Consider the following 24,866-nt stretch of genomic DNA (forward strand, 5'->3'; position numbering starts at 1 on the left):
TCATCAGCTGTTGTGTTGGTCATGTATCATCTCCTCTGATAACTATTTATTTATGTCATTCATCAGACGTTTTGTTTTCCCAGTCATGACATTCTCAAGGCCGAACCTAACAGCAGTGCAAGAGTAGTATACAGTAAATATACACACTAAATACGGATGTATAAAAACACACCATAAGTGTGAGGACTTCAGTGTCACTTTTAGTTGTGATAATAAACGGATTGCATTCGCCGATGTCTACTTTTCACCCGTTCTAAAAGTTGCCATAAGTTTCGAATTCTATTCGAATTCGAATTCTGTTTTTGTAAAATGATGATGATTAATCGAACTCGATTGTTTAACGTAAGATGTTATAGCACCGTTACCCTGTCAGTCCGGTATTATTCGCATCTGTGTTGCTAAGCGCTAGATGCGTCTGTACCGCTGAACAAATACACGGTACTGGCCAAGGGGACAGTTTTAAAGATAAAGATATTTCAGTCTGCGTTACAGTTAAATTATATGAATCTTCTCTTTCAGTATTTATCTGCTTTTAACGATCTTCTTTAAAGTTTTCAGAAAGGCATCAGAGAATACAGAGTGACACTGAGAAAAAGGAATACATGACTTTATATAGAGAAAGAGCCGCCTCGAATGTTAAAGGGGGGCTTGGTGACGACGACAATCACAGACCAAAGGTAAGGATTAAAATGCGACACGTTTAAGTGCGATGCGGGAAATAGGCGAATAACTCCGCAAAACAATTCCCGCTATAATGGTCTTGACATTAATCGCTGGGATGGGAAATCCATCTGAGGACAGCATGCCTTCTGCAGTCTATATACTGTCAATAACTGTAAATGTTTATCAGGTGCTGAGTATAAAAATTAAAAGTTTGTTTTTTATGTGTGGCGTTTACGTTTAGACAAAGTAATATTAAAGTCTTATAACTCTACGCCGGATATCTAACGGAGCAATCCAGTTCATGTCCCGTTCTGGGACTGGCCCCTGCGCTATTTTTGTCGCCTGGTTCAGCTTCCTCACCAGCGACTGAGATATTTTAAATAAGAAGCAATGGAAAAGAGAAACTTGAAGAACAATGGAGATATTTTCTCAAAGGGGCAGGATCAACCACTGAGTAACCGTTAAGAGGAGCACTCACAGGATAGGAATCTGCCCTGTAATGGGCACGGTGGGTGAACACTGGAAGGGGCTGCAGAAATGCTGTAGCAGAGGAGCAGCCTAAGTTCAGCGTTTACTTACTTTCTTACCTTGACCAAGTTATAAGGTGAATGTGGCTAAACTGTACCATGCAACATATGGCAATAATATTTAAGCTGCTTAATATTTAATTTATAAAAGCACTTAATCTCTTAAGTGCTTTGGTGCCTTCCCCCATAGCGTTTGGGATAGGCTCTGGACCCCCACAACCTTGCTTAGGACAAGTGGGTATAGAAAATGGATGGATGGATGGTACTTAATATTTCAGCAAAGCCTTGTTTCATCTTCCTACAGTGCATTAGATGTCTTTGTGTGTGTGTGTGAGCCGCATAATCACGAAAATTAGTATGTGTCTCCTGCCACAAGCTGGGGGGGGGGGGGGGAGTGTTATATTAATCCCAGAAAGGTACAGCTAGCGGAAGTCTCCAGCCTCTTGAAAGGCAGTTGAGGAAAACAAGCCGAAATGTGAAAAACATCCCCTGTGCGCAGAGGCCGGGGGGGGGGGGGGGGGGGGGCTTTCAGCGGCGCTCATTTGCATTCCGGACCGATAGCCATGTGGGAGGGTGAGTGTCTCCTGGGTGTCCCTCAGCTATGGCCCCGGCAGGGTGAGTGACTCCTGGGTGCCCCTCAGTTATGGCCCCAGCAGGGTGAGTGACTCCTGGGTGTCCCTCAGCTATGGCCCCAGCAGGGTGAGTGACTCCTGGGTGTCCCTCAGCTATGGCCCCGGCAGGATGAGTGACTCCTGGGTGTCCCTCAGTTATGGTCCCGGCAGGGTGAGTGACTCCTGGGTGTCCCTCAGCTATGGCCCCGGCAGGGTGAGTGATTCCTAGGTGTCCCTCAGTTATGGTCCCGGCAGGGTGAGTGACTCCTGGGTGCCCCTCAGCTGTGGCCCCGGCAGGGTGAGTGACTCCTAGGTGTCCCTCAGCTATGGCCCCGGCAGGGTGAGTGACTCCTGGGTGTCCCTCAGCTGTGGCCCCGGCAGGGTGAGTGACTCCTGGGTGCCCCTCAGCTGTGGTCCCGGCAGGGTGAGTGACTCCTGGGTGTCCCTCAGCTGTGGCCCCGGCAGGGTGAGTGACTCCTGGGTGTCCCTCAGCTGTGGCCCTGGCAGGGTGAGTGACTCCTGGGTGTCCCTCAGCTATGGCCCTGGCAGGGTGAGTGACTCCTGGGTGTGCCTCAGCTGTGGCCCCGGCAGGGTGAGTGACTCCTGGGTGTGCCTCAGCTGTGGCCCCGGCAGGGTGAGTGACTCCTGGGTGCCCCTCAGCTATGGCCCTGGCAGGGTGAGTGACTCCTGGGTGCCCCTCAGCTATGGCCCTGGCAGGGTGAGTGACTCCTGGGTGCCCCTCAGCTATGGCCCTGGCAGGGTGAGTGACTCCTGGGTGCCCCTCAGCTATGGCCCTGGCAGGGTGAGTGACTCCTGGGTGCCCCTCAGCTATGGCCCCGGCAGGGTGAGTGACTCCTGGGTGCCCCTCAGCTGTGGCCCCAGCAGGGTGAGTGACTCCTGGGTGTCCCTCAGCTGTGGCCCCGGCAGGGTGAGTGACTCCTGGGTGTCCCTCAGCTGTGGCCCCGGCAGGGTGAGTGACTCCTGGGTGCCCCTCAGCTATGGCCCTGCAGTCCTCTAAACACAAGGAAGATGGTGACTGACCGCAGGCTGCAGGCTCAGCCATGCAGAGGAGCCTTTAGGACACTCAGCTTGGGGGCTGGAACTAAGGGGTCATTCAGTACCACTCTGGGAATGCGCCTCTGTCACTCCAGTGCATAATCACAAGAGGATCAGTGCTTGATGGTAGAGGTGCTCCACATCTCTCTCCATCATCTGATCGACGGAGGCCTGAGCTCATGGTAACATTTGTGCCGGAAGCGACTTTGTGTTCGAGGACAAACGCCTAGATCACAGGGCCTGTCAGGATTAAACCAAGCAGAACTACTGTATTAGCAGTCAACATGCCTCAAAAGCAAACGTCTCCAGGACCCTGAACCAATTCCTGATCAATTCCTAGGGACCGTCTTTCACGCCAAATGCTCAGACCCTCATCTTGATTGTAATCGATGCTGATCCCAAAGCTACAGCACACGGTGCAGTGGAAAGTACACTAGTTGCCAAAATTGTGGAAACACATAATTTTTAGAGATTACATAACTAACATTCGTTGATGGTTTATCAGCAGTACCGATCGATATTCGTTTAGTGATTTTTTTTCTACAATTTTGGCCACTAGTGTGTACTATTGACAGGATCGACACCATGATGAATTTTGGCATTGGATATGGCATTTAAAAACGTGGCTTATATAGTTGTTTTTTCTGAAACAAAACATTTTGCCACGGACACAGACAAGTCTTGCCACGGATGCGTTTGTCCATGTATGGTCAGGTTGACAGTGCCTGACAGGTGCGACTTGGAGTTTGTGGCCTGTTGCCTAGATATTAATGATCTATAGTCCGCAAAGTCGCCTAGCGTCACAGGTATCTGTGAGCAACCATGATGCACCTTCAGTAGCCGCTACTGCTGATGACAATGTTCCCCACAGAGCAAGCACACAGGCGACATGACGGGCAGAGAAGCTTGGTGGAGATGTACCTTGAAGGTTTGTCTTTTACCCTTTTCATGAATCTTGAGTGTCCCACCTGCTACATAAAACCCAAGAAGCTGGGGGGATATAGCCTGGATTTATCTTTGCCATGACTTGGGGGAGGTTGCTTGAAGAGACAGCGTCCAATCTGAGGTTAAAAATACACTTAAATGATATATTGCATGCAGTTTCAGCCAAGGAGCCAGTCTAGCTGTCCGTTGATGGCAATGCACATCTTCACTCTGTAGGATTCTCCCAACCCAGGGAGCTACCACATCCGGGACTTTATGGAAGAGGCCGAGCTGAACCCTGTCCGGGTGACGTATGGGTTTGGCGGCCAGGGCAGGAAGGTGCCCGTGCACTGTGGGCGCCAGGGGAAGCTGCTCCTGCCGGGGGCCTACGAGAACATTGGCTCCATCCAGGAGGCTCTCAAGCGGCCTGCCTCCTATGTCTTCAAGAGCTGTCCCCGGCCACAGATCCACACGCTGGGCATCAGAGACAAGGTGCGCCTACTCCATCTCCATTAGACCAAAATCATCTAGCCGTACACTGTAGACCCGAGATGACGCATTTCCATATCTAGTTTAGCTGAATAATGAGATTTGACTCATTCCCCTTATTGAAATGATGAACTGAATGCCGCAAGTATAAATAAAAAATTAGCTAAAGTTCCATATTTATCTAAATAATGCTTTTCTTTAAAATAAGAAATACTCAGATTTGTGTAAATCACCCTTAGCGTCATTAAACATGTAACTATGTTTAAACACGATATTATTCGTTGGATTAGATCACTTCCAAGTAGCTAGCCTCAAACAGCATGTGAGGCTGCCTAATGCCTGACCATAGTCCCCCCCCCCCTCCCACCCGGCCAAGCCCTCCCTCCTGGTTTCCCAGCACTATAACCAGATAGTGATCAAAAAGAATAAAATAATACGGAGAAAGCGTCGCAAGCGATGTGCCCCTGCATTAGAATCCTGCTCAAACCTCAGGCAGGTCTGCACCTGCGTCGCCGCCCCCTTCCCAATTTGGCAGAAACCCACTCAGCCACATGAAACATTCAGCTCTCTCTGGCAGCCAGTGCCGGCGGCCCGGACTCTCAGGCTCGGCTTACAGTCACGCGGCCCGGATCGACTGATCTGTATCCGTTTCAGGACGTCGACCTCTCACCGTGTCACTACGACGTGACAGAGAAACCTGTTCCCAAACTACCCAGCAAGTAAGAACGCCCCCCCCCCTCCAAATTTACTGTCCACATACCCTTAGCATTTGCCTCCACTATGGCTTCATTCTTGGCTAAACCCACCCCCCCCCCCATGTGCCCCCTCCCGTTACAGGCATCCGATGTTTCGCTCAACTGTGAAGCGCGCCCCCCCACCCCCGGTGAGTATTCATCTTACATGATTCAGGGCTCCAGGCCAGTGTGACACTGCAGAATCCATTCAATGATATGCATTTGTTATATAAACAAATGAATATGATGACAGTGATGATTATCATAATGATATCATATCCCAGTAATAACAGAACAGCAATTACAGAAATAATTTCAAGTATTAAATAACAACTATTTTAAACTTTTTTTTTTTTTTAAATATATGTGGTGGGTGCGGGTATTTTGACTGACATGCAGGTACTCTGGCTAACTGATGCAGTTTATTGGTTTTCTGGAAGACTGGCATTCCGTGCATTTTCTGGTTCAGTGGTGGGCTGGCAATCTAGTTCAATAGTGTTCTCTCTGACTGGTGTACTGATATTCTGGTGACTGGTATTCTCTCTGACTGGTGTACTGGTATTGTGATAGATCGGTATACGCTTTATACGCTTAATATAATCTCGGCCCTGCCTTGGTGCCAGTTGCAAGAGGAATGTCGTCTGTGGTCTGGTGCCTCAGAGAAAGGGCGATGCCGGCCATTCCTGAGGACGCGGCTGCAGATCAGCCCGACAGGAGAGAGCCTAGAGGGCTACGAGGCGTGCAGCTGAGGGCTATCCGAGGCGTGGCCCTCTCTGCCAGCTGTTTTCTGCTCAAAGCATGACTGAGTATTGAAGTGGCAAAGAGTCAAAATAGTAAATAGAAAATGATGAGCTGCTGTATCAGTGAACTGAGTTATTTGGTTACCAGTACCGATGCATTTCCAGTTGGGTAATAGCACCATCGGACAGTTAACTGACCAAACTGAGCCCAGTTATTCTTTCTGAGCTCTGAACAGTGAAAGGGCAGCAGAAAACTCCATAATTAAATAGCCCTACTGCAGAAATCTCTTCATCTCGAGCTAATCACCCGAAATCACAGGTCCGGCAGTTTAATTAAACAAATCGATGCAGATGTCAAGGATTCTCCAGAGGCTGAAGTCTGACGCTTCTTGAAAGTGGTAAACAGAAGAGGATTAATTGTTGCTGATTTTGTGTTTTTGTATGATAACTCTTGAATTTATGGTCGGCCACATAAGGGCAGAATCTGTGCTGGACATGTTACTAACCACTTCATTTAGTTAATAATTAAGCTCTTCTTTCAATCATCTTTTTTCCAGTTCACTTCCCTGAAGCTCCTTCTACAGTGACTTGTTTGATGCTTTGATAACATTGAATATAACTCCTCAAAGTCACCAAACACTATTTGCCGGGTAGCAGTCACAATTCTGACGTCTCCCAATCAGCCAAATGCTAACCCTGTCCTTCTCTGCACCGCCCAATCACATAATCCTATCACATACCACTATGGTACATTCCCATCAGCCCCGCCCACCCCGTTCCCACCCAATCCCATCTTGACTCACCCTTTGCAAGCAGGCCCACCCCAGCACTAAGGACTGCAGGTAATACTATTCACATGCTCCTGTGCAGTGACCTAGCAGGCCACCGCTGCTTTGCCAGCAGCTGCTCGGCCCTAGCGAAGCAGCAGGTGAAATGGAGACGTTTCAGAATCCTCACAATTACGAACGGTTAGAAGCTGTGGAAGGTCGGGCCGGCCTGCCGTAGGTGCCTTCGGGCCACACCCTCATGGCAGGATGACACGAAGAAGGAGGGAGGCCGATTCAAGACACCCATGCAGTCCTTCTGCGGAGGGGGAGCGTGAGATCGGGCAGAGAGGCGTCTCGGGGAAAGCCGAACAAACAGGCCGCTTATGACATAAGCCCGAATTAACACCGATCCCCCGCCTCGACTCCCGCACACCGCAGGAAGGGGTGGGGGCGCAGATCAAGTGATCCACCGGCAGGAATCAGATGGTATGTGATGTCAGTTAGCAGCTCTGCAGGGACTGGCGCAGTATGAGGGAGTATCCCCCCCCCCCCCCAACACAAGCTCTCACACATAATGAATCTCATCATAAATAAGGTGGGGGGCCGAGGACAGTCTGGCACATATGGGCGCTGGTTAGGGATGAAATAATCTTATTTATTATTGGTCATACTATTCTGTGTCCAGGAAGAAATGGAGAGAGGAATCAGTGTAGTCCATGTGTGCCTGACTGTGTGTTTTGGAGGGGGGATGGGGGGGCATGAATCAGGGGACTTGAAGGGAGGAGTAGGCTGAAAATAGAGGAAAGCAATTAGTGTATGAGAGAGTTCAAGTCCATGGAGGTGGGGGGTGTGTGCAAGGCAGATTGTGTGCTGAGTTTGTGTGAGCCACACAGGAGGAGAGGAAGAGAGGGACAAAATTAGACAAAAGGAAGGAAAGAAGACACTTTGACAGAGAATATTCCCTGGGGGGTGGAGGGGGGGGCGGGTGTTCGACTGAGGCATTCTGACTCAGTGGATCTCTGAGCTCCTTCCGTGAACAGAAAGCATGAACTGTGTCACCACTGAAGTGACATACTCACCAAGCTGATATTTCTTCACATAGCCGCTAATGTCAGCGGTGATGACATCCAGCGGCCTGATTTGGGGGAGACCTAGTGAGGGGCAGGGGGTGCTTGTGAGCAAGTGAGAGACCCAAGAATTAAGCAACACATGGACACCAACTCAGGTGAGGGACAGACACAGTGGACCAGCCAGAATTCCCAGAACTGAGAAGCCAGAAGTTCACAGTGAACATGTGATGAGGCCGTCCATTGTCTGGGTTCCACCTCTCAGGGTAATGGGTTGACGGTGAAGAAACCAAGGAGAAGCAGACTTCGGCAGCCATGAGGAGATGGTCATAATGCTGGTCTGGCCACACCATGCACACGTCTGGCGGGTTGTCCATCTTGAGCCTGATTTGGAGGATCAGAACCACTTAGGCCAGCTGACGCCCCCCCCCCCCCCACACACACACATAACTGCACCTTTGTTTGGAACTTAATAGCATTCCATACAGTTTGCTTACATCCTGTTTTCCACGCAGGAGTGAATTCCTGGGATGTGATGGAACTTCCACACTGCAGTTTGGGTCTAGGACACATTCATTTTTAGAGCTTTACATGGGCTGCATCACAGCTTGAGGAAGAATGTAGGACGGCCTTAAAATGACAGATAAGTGGATTTGAGAGTCTTTCCTTGATCCGGAAAATTTAAAGATACCAATCTGGATATTTCAGTTCATTTTCAGTTCAATAAAAAAGTGCAAATGCCCTTTGTTTAAAAACAAAACATGGGGACAAAGTTTCCCTTAGACATCACATGAAATCAAGCAAAGCCTATTAAAAGGATTATTTGTGAACTCAGGCTATACCCAGTGAAACTTTACAACTGGTTATTTGCTTTGTAATCAACAGCAGAAAAAGTTTGACACCTTTACCGCCGCCGCACTTGCACTTCTTTCCTCACAGAGACTAGAGATGTTAATTTCCATTAATACCCTACCATGCAGAGAGAAGGACCGGGCCCCGGACACTACGACTTGAGGGTTCAACCCAGCCGTGGCATCACTTCCTGTTTCCTGTCTACGGTGCCCCGCCTTCATAACGTACCCTCGGTATGCGTAACACTTCACGATGCTTCCTCTACCATGGCGGGCCCGAAAAAGAGGCTACATGACTATATAATAAACCCTGTTTCAAATTTAGTCCAAACTTCATAGTAAGAAACAAACTTTGAATCATGTATAAAAAGGTAGCTTCTGTGGACTGTTGACATCAGTTCTTGATTCATCCCAGCATCTGAAGTGATGGTATTTATGTTCCCATTTGAATATAATACAGCTCATCTGTCCCAGAGAGGATGAAATGATAGCATCATTGCGTTCAGGGAGGGTCACATCTCATATCCTACCGGTGCCTTTGTTTTCTCAGAAAACTCCCGGGCCAGGAGCGTATGAGCCGGCATTGTCGATGGGCAGGCGGTTCACAGCAGGGCCTACCAGGGCACAAAGCTGCAGCCTCCTCTTCCGTGGCGTCTGACCCATACAGGATCTGAGCAGGATGTCCGCCTTGCTAGCTGCCTCTCTCTTCAGCACCAATAACGTTAAGGTTCTCTCCTTACCCAGGAAGTAAATGACTGGAAAAAAAAATCTATGGAGTGGAATTAGTGTTTTCACACAATGCAAAACATACATGCCACTGCCTTCCCCTGCACATTCTGACATGAAAACACGGATAAAATACCACAAAACCGCCTTGCATGCAACCTCAAATCTGGCTTTAAAATGCACATGCATGAAATGTATGTTTAAGTGTCAACATACGCAAACAAGGCAAACAGACAACCGTGAGATCTTAACCCTACATTTGAATGGAGTGTGATAACAGACTGTACCAAACCCAAAACTATTTCTAAAAATGCTCTGTAGGCATCAGGGTTGTTAGTGCAACACAGCCGGATACAATGATTTCTTAATCCAGTCATTCTCCCTCCCTGGTTAATGGCGGTTGTTATGCACTCGTGAGGGCCAAGCTGGTTTGTTATTACACCCCAGAGTGAGGCATTGTGCGGCCTGCTCAGCTATTCACTGAAGCACAATGAGCTCAGTGTCACAGCAGACACACTCGCTGGGACCGTACACAAACACCGGTCACCACCCGGTGACACGACTGACCCGGGGTAAAATAACCCGGCCGTGAGCAGGGATAGGTGCTTCCCACTGCATTTTTGAGTCTGGAACTATGGAGTAATTCACTGCAGGCAGTGGCCCACAAACACCGCCCTGGCTTCAATAAAATCACCCAAGGTCTGCAGAGATTAATGTAGCCGCGGTTTTCCGTTGTTGTTGTCGTGCAGTTGCCTGGTTACTCCTGGGGCCAAACTAGTGAGTCAAGTTCTTTCTTTTTTATTTCAGGGAAAATGTTTTTCATGCAGTGCTTGGTTCCCGAAAGGCTCTCTCCTTGCATTGAAGACTCACCAAAGAGGCTCCTTTAGTTAGCAACAGGACAAATGCCTTAAATGGAGGAGCCACGTTAGGTTTCAACCCCAGCTCTGTTCTCAAGCCATCCTGTCGGTTTAATGCTCCATTGTAGCTGCATGAGTCCGCATGCCTCTTAGCGGCTAGATACGGTAACCGGTACCATAGCAACCGAGGCACTTAACATAAACATGGAGCGAAAACAGATGCACATGGGTGCAGATGAGCTCACACCCAGAACTAATAAGAAAGGGCCACACCCACAAATCCATGCAGGCAGCTTTCACAGCAGCATGTATGTGCATAAAGAGAGACCACACCCCCAACTACGAGATAATAGCGTGTTAAAAATTTGAGTCACTGGTTTTGTGTGTGCGGTACAAAAAAGGGGTGTTGAGATTTTTTTTACTCTGGATGTGTCACAATTAAATTCCATAACCTGCCACGCCAAGCACGTAACGTGAGCGAGATCAAACCCACGTGGGGGCCCCTGTCAGACTATGACACAGTCAGGGTGGGACTCCTTACCAGGAGTCAGCGTGCAGTGATCCATCAGATAACAGTTCATAACTCTCTGTTCTCTGGGCTGGATGTTGTTCGCTAGAAGAGGAGGAAGTAATTATTGTGCAGAGAGAAGACGGGACAACAATACCCGCTGGGTGATGGAGCAACGGAATACCAATATTTATTTTCATTTTCAAGTTCTGCCTTGTGGAAAGAGACTGAAATTACGCACGACACCCCAAAGAAGGTTCACAAGGGGGAGGAAATTAAATGCATGGCATGTCAGATTAGGTCCATAGACCAGTAGACAGTTGTGAGGTCTAGGGTAGAGTTTCCCAACACGATACTTGGGGACCCCAAGACCGTCCACATTTTTGCTCCCTCCCAGCTCCCTGCCAGACAGTCCACATTCTTGCTAAGAGGGCGCAAAAACGTGGACTGTCTGGGGGTCTCCAAAGACCAGGTTGTAAGATGACTTATCTGTGTTTATCAGGATCATCATGCAAGGCTAATTTTGCAAACTTGAGTCTCCAGAAATGCTTCACTGTTGCTGTTCATCTCCTCCATATCTTTGACTATCTAATCCCAGCTCTCAGCTGGACAAACACTGCTGCCTTCCTGAGGGGATTCCCATCTCATCGGACATGTATCCAGTTGGCTTCTCCTCCGGGGCTTGACTCGAATTAAGATTTCCAAATCCGCTCCTGGAGGAAATGGGAAAACGCTTTATAAAACTTCTGGTGATGAATGTGCGATGCAGTAAGGATGCATTCCGTAGGGAACATGGGATGGAGTGCGTTGTCTTTCTGGGCGGTTGCAGTGAAGATGGTATAGCCAATGAATGATCTGGAAGCAGACTCCGCCTGCAATCAATCTGCATGTGCAGGGTGAACATGGGCTGTGGAATGTGTGCGTGTCGGCATGTATATATTACATTATAGGGTTACATTGTGGGGGCCGAATGTCCCCCTCAATATGATTAAAACCTGTTATTTTGACCTTGTGGGGAAACTCAATTTGATAAAATTCTGTGAATGCAATCAAAAAACTAAGAATGGCAAAAATCTTGTATTTGGTTATTTTTGGTTAAGGATGTAATTTTTGGGATTAGAGTTTTCCCCATAGAAATGAATGGAGAGTCCCCACAAATATATAATTACAAACCTGTGTGCGTGTGTGTGTGTGCGTGTGTAATTGAAGAAACAGTAACAGCTAATAAGGCTGAAATTAGGAGTCACGTTCTACTAGAGGTCAATTATTATGGGCTTTTAAGGCAAAAAGTCATTTATTCCTTTTTGTTGGTGAGAAAATGCTGGTTAATACTGTACAACTGAGATGTTTCCTTCTGAAACCATTCTGTTGGGAATGATTCAAAGATGGGCTCTAAGGCATGAACATCTTGTCGTCTTGCCTAATAACAGTGGTGTGAAAAAAATCAGTGCAATATTTTATAGGCTCAATTAATTTCCATAAACATCTTTGCAGGGAAACAGCAGAACAGTGGTCGCAGTAAGGAAGCAGAAGGGGGGAAATTCTGACTTTATTTATCATGCCAAAGTCCAGAATTCCATAAACCAGCTCTCACTGGTCAGAAGAGTGATGCAATAGGGACCATGGAAGACAAAGCCCCTTTAGGTGAAAAGAAGAATTCAGTCACATAAGAAGAATTTTCCAAAAACATGTTCATATATTTTGTTTGATTTTTGGAACGGTGTTCTTTTTTGGCCAACTTGGATTGCAAAAGCAGTGCACACAAGACGACTAACAGAAAAATAAAATGTAACACTTTATTGCATTTAAGGCTGTGACATCACTGGTGCCATTTAAGTTTGAAGCAAGCATAATCCAACAATACATAAGGACATCTTAAGTTCTCATATTTGGCTCAGAAGATGGTGTATTAGGATCGCTGTTGGTTTATATGACATGTAAGAGAGTGACAGATGTAAGAGAATCGGTATCGTCATAAACAATGTCTCAGCTAGATTTACAGAGAGAAAATTACATGCAGCAGGAAATGTGGCGGTAAGGGAACTGAACTGCAGACCATAAGCTTTTATGATTACATTCCCAGGAGAGCAAACCAGCTTTTCAAAGGGAACTGCAGCTAAAATGCCTTTGTGTTAGTGGCTGCAGGAGGTAATCAGTAAACCCAGTGGGAAAAGACAATATTTTTTGTTTCCTGCTCAAATCAAAGTACCGTGCAAACATCTGGATCCAGGAAGAACATAATAACCATGTATCAATTCCCAGAAGTTTATTGGGAACTTCAACAAAAATCCACTGGACTTCATGCGCAGGCCACATTGGGGAGTCTTGAAGACATACTTTACATGACAGGGCAGGGGTCAAGTGACTGCATTCCTATACAGTGATGTCATTGCTGCAGTAAGATTTCTTTTTTTTACTTTTTTAGATAAACAATTCAGAAATTCCTTGACTAATTTTAACATTGCTTGTCAAAACAATTATCCAGCCAGGCAAGACTAGCCTGGTTTTTACTTCACATGAACACAGCAGCGCAACAGCGCACGCAACGATTGCGATGTAGTTTTCGTCATAGGGCTGACCTCGAGCACTGCACAGGGATGTCACGCGTGGGCCATGAACACTCAAAAATTGCTACGATGCAGAAGCTCCGCTCAGTAGCGCAAGCAAACCTTGAGCGTTCATTGGTCAGGGGAAAAGTAGCAGGAAGTCATAAAGTAGTCAGACCAAATATTGTACATATGGCCAGCGGGTTTGAAGAATGATTGGCTGAGGAAAACCGGAAATTCCAGCTTTTATGTGATTCCTTGCTACAGGATTATAAAGACTCCCAGATGGCTACAAACAAAAATAAAACACGTTTGTATTGCAACTCCCTGCGTATGTTTTTGCATCAGCAGTATTATTATTTTGGCGCAAGAAGTGAGAACATTCAGGATTGTGGATAACCCAGCACTGCAAACACATCACTGCGCGCGCATTTACGTCAAGTAAAAACTGGCCTGGCCTCACTTCTGGGGTATTGGACGACTATAAAATAAGCTGGCACAAGCTCCTTTTAATATTTCTTGTGACTATTCTGAAAATAATAGTTTACCTTGCAGTCCTTGCAGGGCACCATTTGGTAACCAAAAAATGGATCTAAAATTCTGATGCAAAAAGGAAGGCGTATTTTTCAGTCATGCTGAAAAAGAGTTTACACTATCAAGAAACCACATTAAATTCCTCAAATTAATCTTCATGGCTGAACTACTGCAGCTACAGAGACTAAATGGCCATTTATTAAGAATTCCTGCTTGTACAGCAGGTAGGCTGTAAAATATGTCAAACTACATTTTGTAGTGTGTATATGCCCAATATGGTGGTCACTTAGAATCTTAGGAACACTCATCCTACTGGGATTTTCACATAATACAGTGATCCATCCATCCATCCATTTTCTGAAACCTCTCAATCCCAACTGGGGTCGCAGAGGGGACCGGAGCCTATCCCGGGAACAATGGGCACAGACGGGAACCAATCCCGGGCAGTCGCCAACACATCACAGGGCGCACACACTTACAAGGCCAATTTAGACTCACCAATCAACCTATCCTGCATGCTTTTGAACCACGGGAGGAAACCGAAGCCCCCAGCGAAAACTACAGTGATACAATGTATCAATTTTGCACAAAAAGGTATGATAAACACAAATATCCAGTAATTGAGAGATCTGTAGCCAAAAACACCTTGTTAATAAGATCGGTTAGAGGACAATTGTCAGGCTTGTTAAGGCTATAAGATACACTATATTGCCAAAAGTATTGGGATACCTGCCTTTACACACACGTGAACTTTAATGACATTCCATTCTTAATACATAGGCTTTAATATTGAGTTGGCCCACCCTTTGCAGCTATAACAGCTTCAGCTCTTCTGGGAAGGCTGTTCACAAGGTTTAGGAGTGTGTTTATGGGAATTTTTGAACATTCTTCCAGGAGAGGATTTGTGAGGTCAGGCACTGATGTTGGACGAGAAGTTCTGGCTCACAGTCTCCACTCTAATTCATCCTGAAGGTGTTCTATCGGGTTGAGGTCAGGGCTCTGTGCAAGCCAGTCAAGTTCCTCCACACCAGACTCGCTCATCCATGTCCTTATGGACCTTGCTTTGTGCACTGGTGCGCAGTCATGTTGGAACAGGAAGGGGCCATCCCCAAACTGTTCCCACAAAGTTGGGAACATGAAATTGTCCAAAATGGCTTTGAATGCTGCAGCATTAAGAGTTCCTTTCACTGGAACTAAGGAGCCAAGCCCAACTCCTGAAAGGCAACACCACACCATCATCCCCACTCCACCAAACTTTACACTAGACTCAATGCAGTCAGGCAAGTACTGTTCTCCTGGCAACCGCCAAACCATGACTCGTCCATCGGATTGCCAGACAGAGAAGCGTGATTTGTCACTCCAGAGAACACGTCTCCACTGCTCTAGAGTCCAGTGGTGGTGTGCTTTACACCACTGCATCTGACGCTTTGCATTACACTTGGTGATGCCTCCACTCTGTGATTTTACGTGGCCTACCACTTCATGGCTGAGTTGCTGTTGTTACCAATTGCTTCCACTTTGTTATAATGCCACTAACAGTTGACCGTGAAATATTTAGTAGCGAGGAAATTTCACAAATGAACCATGCTTGAGTTCACTGACCTCCTGAGAGCAACCCATTCTTTCACAAATGTTTGTAGAAGCAGTCTGCATGCCTAGGTGCTTGATTTTATATACCTGTGGCTATGGAAGTGATTGAAACACCTGAATTCAATGATTTGGAGGGGTGTCCCAATACTTTTGGCAATATAGTGTGTGTGTGTGTGTGTGTGTATATATATATATATATATATATATATTGCACACGGTTATCAGTCCTTGACTGTCAAAGGATTACCAGTTGAACACATCCCTCTTGGCTGTCGCAGGCTTGTGTAATCCCATCCCCTACTGACTGAGCATGGATGATATGTTGGAGGAGCATCACAACAACTCAGTAAACGAGCAGAGTCAGGGTTGACGTAAATACTTTGGGATTTGTGGGAACGGCATTTAATAGGGACACATGGAGGACAGAGCCATGGCTCTGCGAAGCAGCTAAGGCTCAAGTCCAGCTGCTTAGCTGATGAGAATCAATCAGGAAGGGATCAGGCTCGATGGTCAATGTCATACCAGCAATCCTGGTAATCCTATCATCCATCATAGCAGGAAAAGATCACAGCGATGTAATCCTTAACACATGTTCCTCAACAGCATAAATATCCTTACATCAAAACCAGGAATATGTTGCAGTTACTTTTAACTATGGGTTTGAAACACTTACGCACCACACATTTCCAGTTTTAATGAGCTTGAACTTGTAAAACCTTCCAGCAATTAAAAGCAGAACTGTGGTAAAAGTTCTAAGATGGAATGAGAGGATTAGGGCACTTTTATATAACCAAGACCAAGTGCAACCTAAACTAATGGCAGAGACCAATTAACTGTGACCCCTTGGAACTCAGGACATGCTTATCCTTGAGCTGTAGGTTCAAGGATTACTGTCACTCAATATTCAGTGCATCTCCATGTAAAATGATACTGCATTGTTTGTTTAGTTAATATCAGTTTGGCTGCAGATATTTGTTCAGCTAAACCTATTTCTACACAACGACTGGCTCCACACAATGTTGGACTGGGAATCATTTTTACAGCAGCACATGCAGTTTTAGAGAAGAGGGGACATTCGAAGAGCTCCGATGGCACAACCCCCCTGCACTCTCTAACCACAATTCTCAGGGCCTGGCAGTCAGTAACCTAATTACCACGACAAGTCAGGCCTTGAGGAAAGACAGAGTGCAAACAATTTAGAGCCAAATTGTTTCTGAAAAGGTGTGTGTAAGCCCCCCCTCACGGCCGCTGCCAGCACCACTGGAGGGGGCTTACTTGGGTCTGACTTAATGGTCGTCTCACGGGTGGAATGTGTATGTCGACTCCGGAGAGATTCAAGCAAACAGCCTCTCTGTTTGCACTGAGGTGGGATGATGGAACAAGTAGCTGCAGCAAACTTCTTGGGATTCTTAGCATTGCTTTTCTTGAATGTGACCCTTGAATATGACAAAGGCAGCCATGGCTGTGCCATTGCTGTAAGCTTCATCCGTTTTCCAAGGGTTTGCTTTTCTCGTGAAAAATAACGTCAGTGGTTCACTCATCTGTCGCCTCCACGGACTGTCAGCATCAGCTCAATTCACTGTTTGGCGTTATTCAAACACACAACGAGGCTGCCTCCCTGTTTTCATTCACCAGTTTAATGAGGAACCTAGCTGCCTTTATTCTGCACAGAAACATTCCAGATGGACAGCATTAAGGCACTTGTTCATTAAGGACTAAGAAGCAGAAAAGAGGATGTTCCACTCAAAATGGCCGAAGCAGGAGGAAATTCAAGTATATCGACAATTAACAATATTGGACATGCCAAGAATAATCTGCCTGCAGGAATAACTAAGACTGAAACATGGAGTGAAAATAAGCAGATAGGGTCCTCCAGGCTTTCTTCATTCATTATCTTAATTTGTATATATTTTTTGTAATTCAAGGTAAAACTCTCAGATCACACAACACTTAGTTGCTGAGAGAGTCTATGCATGACATTTTTGTTGAGAGCTCTAACATTCCATCAACTTCTTCTCCATAGATTATAAGCACTGACCCCATATCATGTGGAGCTGGACTGAAACAGGGACATTAGCAGTGAAAATACACTATCACCCTCTTAGCCACTGTTGTTGCAAAGTTGCTTTCGTTCCCAAGTCATTGAATCCTATCTGGTGTTGACTGTCAGCCCATGATAGAGCTGCTTCATTGCAGTCCGAGGGGAACTAAAACCAGTCCATCACCATCTTCATGGAATCACTGGCAACAGTATCCCCCAAAACAGAGGGCCTGTAATGCTGAAGGCATCACTCACTCATCCATTAATGAGTGTTTGACTGTATTGTTCTGCTGTCACCTGCTTTTTCAACACTCCGCTCCTCATTGGCTAAGAGTTTGGGTCAAAGTGCGTTTGAAGGTGGTCTCCAAGGAGCTTGAGGCCAGGTTCAGGAAAAACAAAGATATGTTTGCATCAGTGGGAAACTTAATCCCCCCCCCGCCCCCCCCCCACCCCCACCCTTCTTAGCTTGACGGGACAAGGCCTTGAGGAACATCTAATTGTTTAGCTTGTAGGCTAGCAATCATCTGATACTCCTCAGAGGATACAGCCCCAAGAATCTGGTAGAACTGAGAGTGGATTCACTCAATATGTCCATGAAACAGAGAGCGTGTTTTTTTTCCGAGCAAAGGGCATTCCAGCCAAGAAAAACCATGCAGCATGTGATTCCAAAGCCAGCAATTCTACAGAGAACAATGGCAAACAATTAACACCCCCGCTTTCAGCTGTCTCCTCCAGCAGAGCATAACACCTGGCTGGCAACCATGGATCTCCTTTCCACCAGGTGGGCCCACAACAGCGTGCAGCCTTTCGGCTCAACCGCGGCGTGAAACTTTAATGAGATTGAACGGGGCCGTTCTGAGCAAACAAGAGGCGGCTGTTTACCCATTAAGGACGGCGGCCTGACGCTCGGGCCCCTGTCAGCATCACCCAAATCCATGAAATCGATCAGCCGGTGCGGATAAGTGGAACCTGAGCACGGGGCACAGGCCGGCAACCACCAGGCTGCTGGCGAATAACCTGGTATGAGAAACTATATGCTGGAAGTAGTTTGGACTCAGCGTTTCATCGTATTGTCAGTTGAAATTAATATCCACTGCTGAGGTAAGATGCATTATTAACAGTCTATTTACTAATCTAATCTCAAATTACTCTATGGTGGATGGCTATATTTTATTTGAACTACAGCCTAATCCATCAAGGCTAACCAAACTGGAAAACAAAACATTAGCCTATTCGTATATGTAAGTTGATACGCTTTGCCACATTTTGGTCCAGTCTGTTCGCCCTTCCGGGAGGCCTGACCAAGGAGAGGTTTAGAATGGAGACTACAATTAGGGACTATCAAATCATAAGCATGCCTGATTAGATTCCAGCGCGAAGACAAATTACCATCTACCGATCCGGGGGTTCGTGCATTTCTCCATTTGATCTGAGTGCCACATGTCTGTCAGCATAGCTTAACTTGGCTCCCTGGGTTCGATTTCAAAATAGCAACCCACCCCAGAACACCTCGACCCCATGGGCCGTAGCACCCTTTCACGCTATCGGACACGTCAGGTCCTTTATGGGATGGATGCCTACTCTTCAGAAAGGGCCGTGTCGATCACAGGCCGCAACTTCTGTAACTCTGCCCCGGCGCGCTAAGCCGGACAGGGACGCACGCAGTGACACGGCCACAAAGGCTGCTATGGAGAAACCCAAGAAGCAGCCACATCACGCTGACATGGCCAAAAGCCACAGAGCACAAGGCCGGACCCAAAACCCAGCTAATGGTGACCCGAAGAGGCAGCAGCATGCTCACCTGGACAGAGGGACTACCTGATTAATAAAAGACAGCAATTAACTTTGATATCCATTTATTTATATTCAAGGATGAAAGTATAATACTGAAGGAAAATTTTCAGCCAAAAGGAAAACATAAAGACGTCATGTGACAAAAACACTCTCACTATGAAAATGAAACCAAGAATGACTCGTTCAGAAATGACCCACTTGAGCATTTACTCATCCATCCATCAATCCATCCATTCACTTATCCTGATCAGGGTCCCAGGACCAACCTACACCTTTTAAGTGGTTTTAGAAGTTTCCAGTACTGTCACTGTCAGAATTGCAATGGCAACCGTCGACACACGTTCAAGTCCTGCTACACTGATGTCAGCTGTGGACCCACAGACTGACCAAGTGTTTGTCAGCAACTAAATTAACAGACCTGAGATTTACATAATTCATAATAGCTGCAGTGAAATCTAGATCAATATCTATCCATATTCTGTAAACGCTTGTCCTATCGAGGGTCACGGGGGGTCTGGACCCTATCCCAGAGGCTACAGGCACAAGAAAAACATGCAAACTCCACACACATGGAACCATGGCTGAGACGTGAACCCTCATCCCAGCGGTGCCACCTTGCCCACCTATCTAAATCAATACACTCGAAATTTACAGCATCCGTAACATCTGCAACGAAATCGAAATCAACAGATCTGCAGTGGAATGTTGCGTAATGACCAATCCTTCCTCAGTTCTAATTTGTAGGAAAAATAGATAAAAACCTATTATTGAGAAAACCTCTTCAGAGTAGTCTAGAGCCATTGAGCAGATCTCTTCTGGGAAAGGGACTATCCTAAAGCTGGGTAGTTCCAGGGTGTGGCCTCGCCCTGCTGCCGTATGATTTAGTGATTTATCACTAATACAGCAGGACAATCACTGCATACACTGCCAGTGCAGGAAGTCATGGTCTAGCATGCAAAAAAAAAAAGGAGCGGCTCGTAAAATGGGGTTGCCCCTGACGACACCCCCAGCCGCATATCGCAGTGGGGGTGTCAGGGAGCAGCGCAGCTCTGATTTACCATTGCACAGTAATCGCAGAGTGTGTCCCACAACCTGCTCGCAAAGCACTTTCATGCGTGGGGGGGCGGGCATTCCAGGACCTGCACTGCCATCAGCACTTTTAGTCTCTTTACTGCTGACAGCTACAATGCTCCTAAAACTCCCCCCCCCCCCCCCACACCTGAAGTTTAATGAAACTCAGTTATAAAACAGCAGCAAAGACCCCAGACGCCACTCACCTCCTAGACCAGCAGCCCCTTCACAGCACCTGCGCCACCTCATTTCCGCTCGCCGTTTCTCACCTATCAGGAAATGGATGCAGAGCTTCAAACCGCAGCTGCAAACTAAAAATTCATGTCCAGCAGGAATCCAACATTTCAATGTTTCGTGTGCAGAAGCCATAAACAATGCTGACATTTAACCGTTTCTGTTAAGAGCAAGCTGAGGGCTTTGTGTGACTCTCCAAATCCCATGACCGGCAGAGGGATGACTGTGTGACCCTGCCTTCGTGTGTTAAGTAAACATAGAGTATCCCGAAGGTAATTCTGTCTGCACCCCTCTGCCAACCTACACCACCAAACAATGCTGCTGTTAATGTTTTGAAAATCTCTACAGTCAATAATGTTGCAAAAAGTACGTATTGCAAAGTAACTGCACTTTGGCTCACTATACAACTTTATACTGCACCCTGGAGCATCGGACGGGCAGGAAAACCTGGCAGATTCACGGGCTCCAGCACATGACAGGGGCCCTTAAATAAGAAAATTATATTTAAAATTGGGCAGGTGGGGGCCAAGGTAACTTCTTGTCAGGGTGAATTTCTAGGTGTAGCTCAAATGTATGGTATCAGTCAAAAATTTGGACAAGCCAAGTGGCATGGACAGTGATAGGGTGTTGCATGACATGACCTGTCCACCTGACCTAAACACAGCAGAAATGGGTTTGAAGCAGTTTGACCGGAATATGAAGGAAAAGCAGCCAATGAGGACTGAGCATATATGCGGGATCTCCGTCAGGACAGCTGGGAAAGCATCCCAGGAGGCCACCACATGGAACTGGCATAGAGGAGACTGTAGGGTCAGCCAGTCCCTGGAGAAACTGGGGTTAAGGGCCTCGCTCAAGGGCCCAGTGGTGGCGTCACTCTGATGACCCAGGGATTTGAACTGGCAACCTTCTGAGTCCCAACCCACAGAGTCGCCCCCCCTATATTTTTTGAAAATACTTTTTTGGTTGTTGCACAGTTCTACGTATATTATCCCATAGTTTTGATGTCTTGTAGAGAAAATGTAGAGACTTTTAACTAGTACTGAATATATTATTATTATTATTATTATTTTAGTTATTTCATTTATTTTATCATTTATTTACTTATTTGTTTTTTTATAATATGTAGCATTGGTAGGAAAGCACACAGAGTTTCATTGTACAGATGCAATGACAATAAAGATATTCTGTTCTAGTCTTTTTCTAATTAATGTCACATGACATAAACTAGGACTCAGATGGGAAGAGGGCATTTTTTTGCATATTTTAACATAAAGGTTAAAAAGGCTAAATAGTGCCTTAGAAACACGTTATAAAGTGCAGCTGCTGTGAACATCCTTGTTTGTGCTGAAAAGGAAGCATAACTAGGATTTGCATTTAGGTCCTAGATTCGCTCCAGTGAGTTATACATATCAGCAGCATGCAGAGAGTGGGAAAATTATAACAGGGGAGGGCTTTTCTCTCACCAAAACACAAAGATTGACATCATTTAAATCCTTTCAAACTTGGAATCTGCACAAAACAAAACATGCTAATTTGGCACAGCCTTTTACGGGTCAAAGGCACCCAATGACATAATGTGTTCTTATGCACTTGTAAACAGGCTGAAATTCTACTGGGATTTTTTTCACAACACAAAATCACATTTCAAGCATCTCTTATGCCTGACAATCTAGACGAGTCATATTCACACAGAGCTTCGCTCTCTTTCTGACTGAATGATAATCTACAAACACAGTTCAAAGCAGAGGCCAGTGAATCTGTGTCTGAATTCTCCTAGATTTTTTGAATGTTCAATAGCTTAGACGTGAATGCAATTGGAACCACAGATAAGCAGTGACTGGCCTGTCAGGGAATGTGGTCTACTGATGAGCAGCCTGCGGACTGGGATTCCTCAGTGAGAGCCCATTTCCTTTCAGTTTTCACTCTTATTAAGTAGAAGATTAGCATACCTCTTCTTTATGGCCTTGACTAGTGCACTAATGGATGCAATATGAGCAAAAAGGCACTTTTAAACGCTTCTGAAGATGAGTTCATAACAAAGCATGTGCTAGAAGGTTTAATATTTGACAGTATTTATAAAGCACGATGTTCCTCCACCGTATCACATAGGGCCTGTATGACTGGAATCACCTAGATGGTAATCAGGCCAAACTTTACGACGTAGTGTGTGAGGACTGCTGAGATGTCAATAAAAATTTCCCCACCAGCATCTAATCCTGGTTACTCCCCTCCACCTCCATTGACTGCAGCATAACTGTTCACAGCTGAACACTTTCTAATATACCAGGCAGAACTAGCAACACTGTGGCATAGAGGAGGCAGCCATCGAGGCGTGTACTATACAGTCGTCCAAAGATAAGACAATCTGAGCACCCTTTGGACTGCGTCTGACTGTGCTGATTCCTGCTGAAAGTCTCCAGTCGAGATACTGTTTTGGTAAAACCTACCAGCATGCTGACTGGGAATACCGCAGCTTACGTCTGTGTGGGTCAATGTGCTTCACTCTGTCGGCTGTCTTGTGGGAACATGGCAAAACCTGACAAAATCTGAGGCAAAAACATTTAGCGGAAGTCCGCATAAACCATGAATGCCAAACTATTACTATGAATTTAATCGTATTTTGAGTTCAGTGGCATTAGATATTGTTAATTACGTTTAAAGTGAATCCAGTATGAAATTCCCAAAAATACAGCTATGGCTAACCTATCAATGTGGACAAGGCATGCAGAGACCTGTCTTCCCATTCTGTCCTGTGGCACTGCTGTTTATGATGTCATCACAGTTGGTTACACTGTTGCCACAGCACACTGATTCGTCTCTGCTACGGGGTGAATCCGGCCCTAAATGGACATGTTCAATTGACAGGAGGCCTCCCAAGTGGCAGCACAGGGAATTTATGCTCATGGAGGGAAAGATCAATTTTTTTGCAGCCTGTCTAAGTTACATTAGGCCGCACATGAAGAAAAAGGATGATTTGAAATATTAATAGATTGAAATATTGATGCGCGTTAATTGAAGCATTTCTGCTTTATGTGTGTGTGTGTATGTGTGTGTGTGTGTGTGCGTGTGTATGTGGATTAGTTTTATATAACATTGTGAGGACCAAATGTCCCCCACAATGTGATAAAAACCCGTTATTTTGAAGTTGTGGGGAACATTTTTCAGGTCCCTACAAAGATCTGTGAACATAATAATAATAAAAAAATAATAATAAATAAATAAAATGAAAACTGCAAAAGTCTTGAATTTAGTTTGGTTATTCTGGTTAAGGTTAGCGCTGGGTAAGGGTTAAATGAATGGATGAATGGAAAGTCCCCACAAAGATATAATTACAAACCTGTGTGTGTGCGCGCGTTTGTGTGAGCGGGTCTACCTATCCTTATGGGGACATAATGTCCCCATAACGTGATAAATATCCATTTTTAACTGTATTTTATAAAAATCGGTGACTGCTATGAAAAAACTAAAAATGCAAAAACTCTGTATTTTGTTAGGTTACTTATGGTTATGGTTAGGGCAGGGTAGGGGTTAAGGTTGTCATAGTTAGCGTTAGCATTTTTCCCATTGAAATGAATGAGTGGTCCCCATAAGGATATGTTTACCCTACATGTGTGTGTGTGTGCGTGTATGTATGTGTGTGTGTTTGTGTGTCAGGCAGTGTTGCGAGGAAAAAAAAAATTGGAAGCAGGGAAAATGCTGAATATCTTCCCCAATTAGTATTATAATATCAGGCCTCATGGTGTAGAGAAACAAACCTACAGCTAAAGAACAGAAACAAGATTCCGCCTGCAGGACTCTGTTCTTTAAGAGATAAACATACTCTCTCTCTCTCTCTCTCTCTCACACACACACACACACACACATTGGCATACCTATCTAAATGGGGACCTTCCATTAATTTCTACAGGCAAAACTCTAATCCGAACAAAGACAACCTTAATCTCTACCCAGCCCTAACCTTAACCAGTAGTAACCAAACAAAATATAAGACCTTTGCAATTTTTACTTTTTTGATTGCATTCACGGATTTTTATAAAATTGAGGTTATGCAAATGGAAACCTGAAAAATGTCTCCAAAAGTAAGGAAGTTTCACGTTTTTCCACACTTTGGGGACATTTTGGTCCAAATGTGATCTATACAAACCCACTCACACACACACACACACACACACACAAGGGTGTCTGTCTGTGAATAATATATGTTTTGTTTTTTTTGCTAACTGCAGCCTGGCTCTCCCCTGTTTCTCATTGATGAAGGACTTCTTCCTTGCTTTATGGGTCTTCAGTCCTGCTTCTAGGAGCCTGATATGAACTGTCCTAGCAGTGCGCTTCACACCTGCACTTCATGTTTCCCATTCCTTTGAAGGTCACTTGACGTCATCCTGCGATTCATGAGAAATTGTCGGATAAGATAACAGTCATCTCTGCCATTAGAAAGTTGTTTCTTCCCTCTACCTGGGTAGTTTCAGGTCATTCCTGGTGTCTCCTGCTTCACCTTATTCTTGTGTTCTGGGGTCTTTGAAATTTTGAACCCGG

At 45.7% G+C, this 24,866-nt stretch overlaps 1 protein-coding gene across 1 annotated transcript; it reads left to right on the top strand.

Annotated features, from left to right (window-relative positions):
• The first annotated feature begins 428 nt into the window (after nt 1-428).
• On the top strand, nt 429-9,886 carry stpg4 (sperm-tail PG-rich repeat containing 4). The gene is made up of 8 exons (XM_072709717.1): nt 429-438; nt 552-677; nt 3,729-3,785; nt 4,019-4,273; nt 4,925-4,989; nt 5,108-5,153; nt 8,559-8,663; nt 8,980-9,886. The coding sequence occupies exons 2-8, from the start codon at nt 603-605 to the stop codon at nt 9,085-9,087; spliced, it is 711 nt and encodes a 236-aa protein (XP_072565818.1). The 5' UTR covers nt 429-438; nt 552-602; the 3' UTR covers nt 9,088-9,886.
• Nucleotides 9,887-24,866: the final 14,980 nt, after the last annotated feature.

Source organism: Paramormyrops kingsleyae, chromosome 3, assembly GCF_048594095.1.
Source record: "Paramormyrops kingsleyae isolate MSU_618 chromosome 3, PKINGS_0.4, whole genome shotgun sequence".
NCBI classification, from domain to species: domain Eukaryota; kingdom Metazoa; phylum Chordata; class Actinopteri; order Osteoglossiformes; family Mormyridae; genus Paramormyrops; species Paramormyrops kingsleyae.

Bases quoted from the DNA above. Each gene is read 5' to 3' on its own strand.
- stpg4 (XM_072709717.1), top strand. From the start codon at position 603: ATGACTTTATATAGAGAAAGAGCCGCCTCGAATGTTAAAGGGGGGCTT. The intron at 678-3,728 runs GTAAGGATTAAA...TGTTCCCCACAG, and splicing joins ACGACAATCACAGACCAAAG to AGCAAGCACACAGGCGACAT. The intron at 5,154-8,558 runs GTGAGTATTCAT...CCTACCATGCAG, and splicing joins AGCGCGCCCCCCCACCCCCG to AGAGAAGGACCGGGCCCCGG.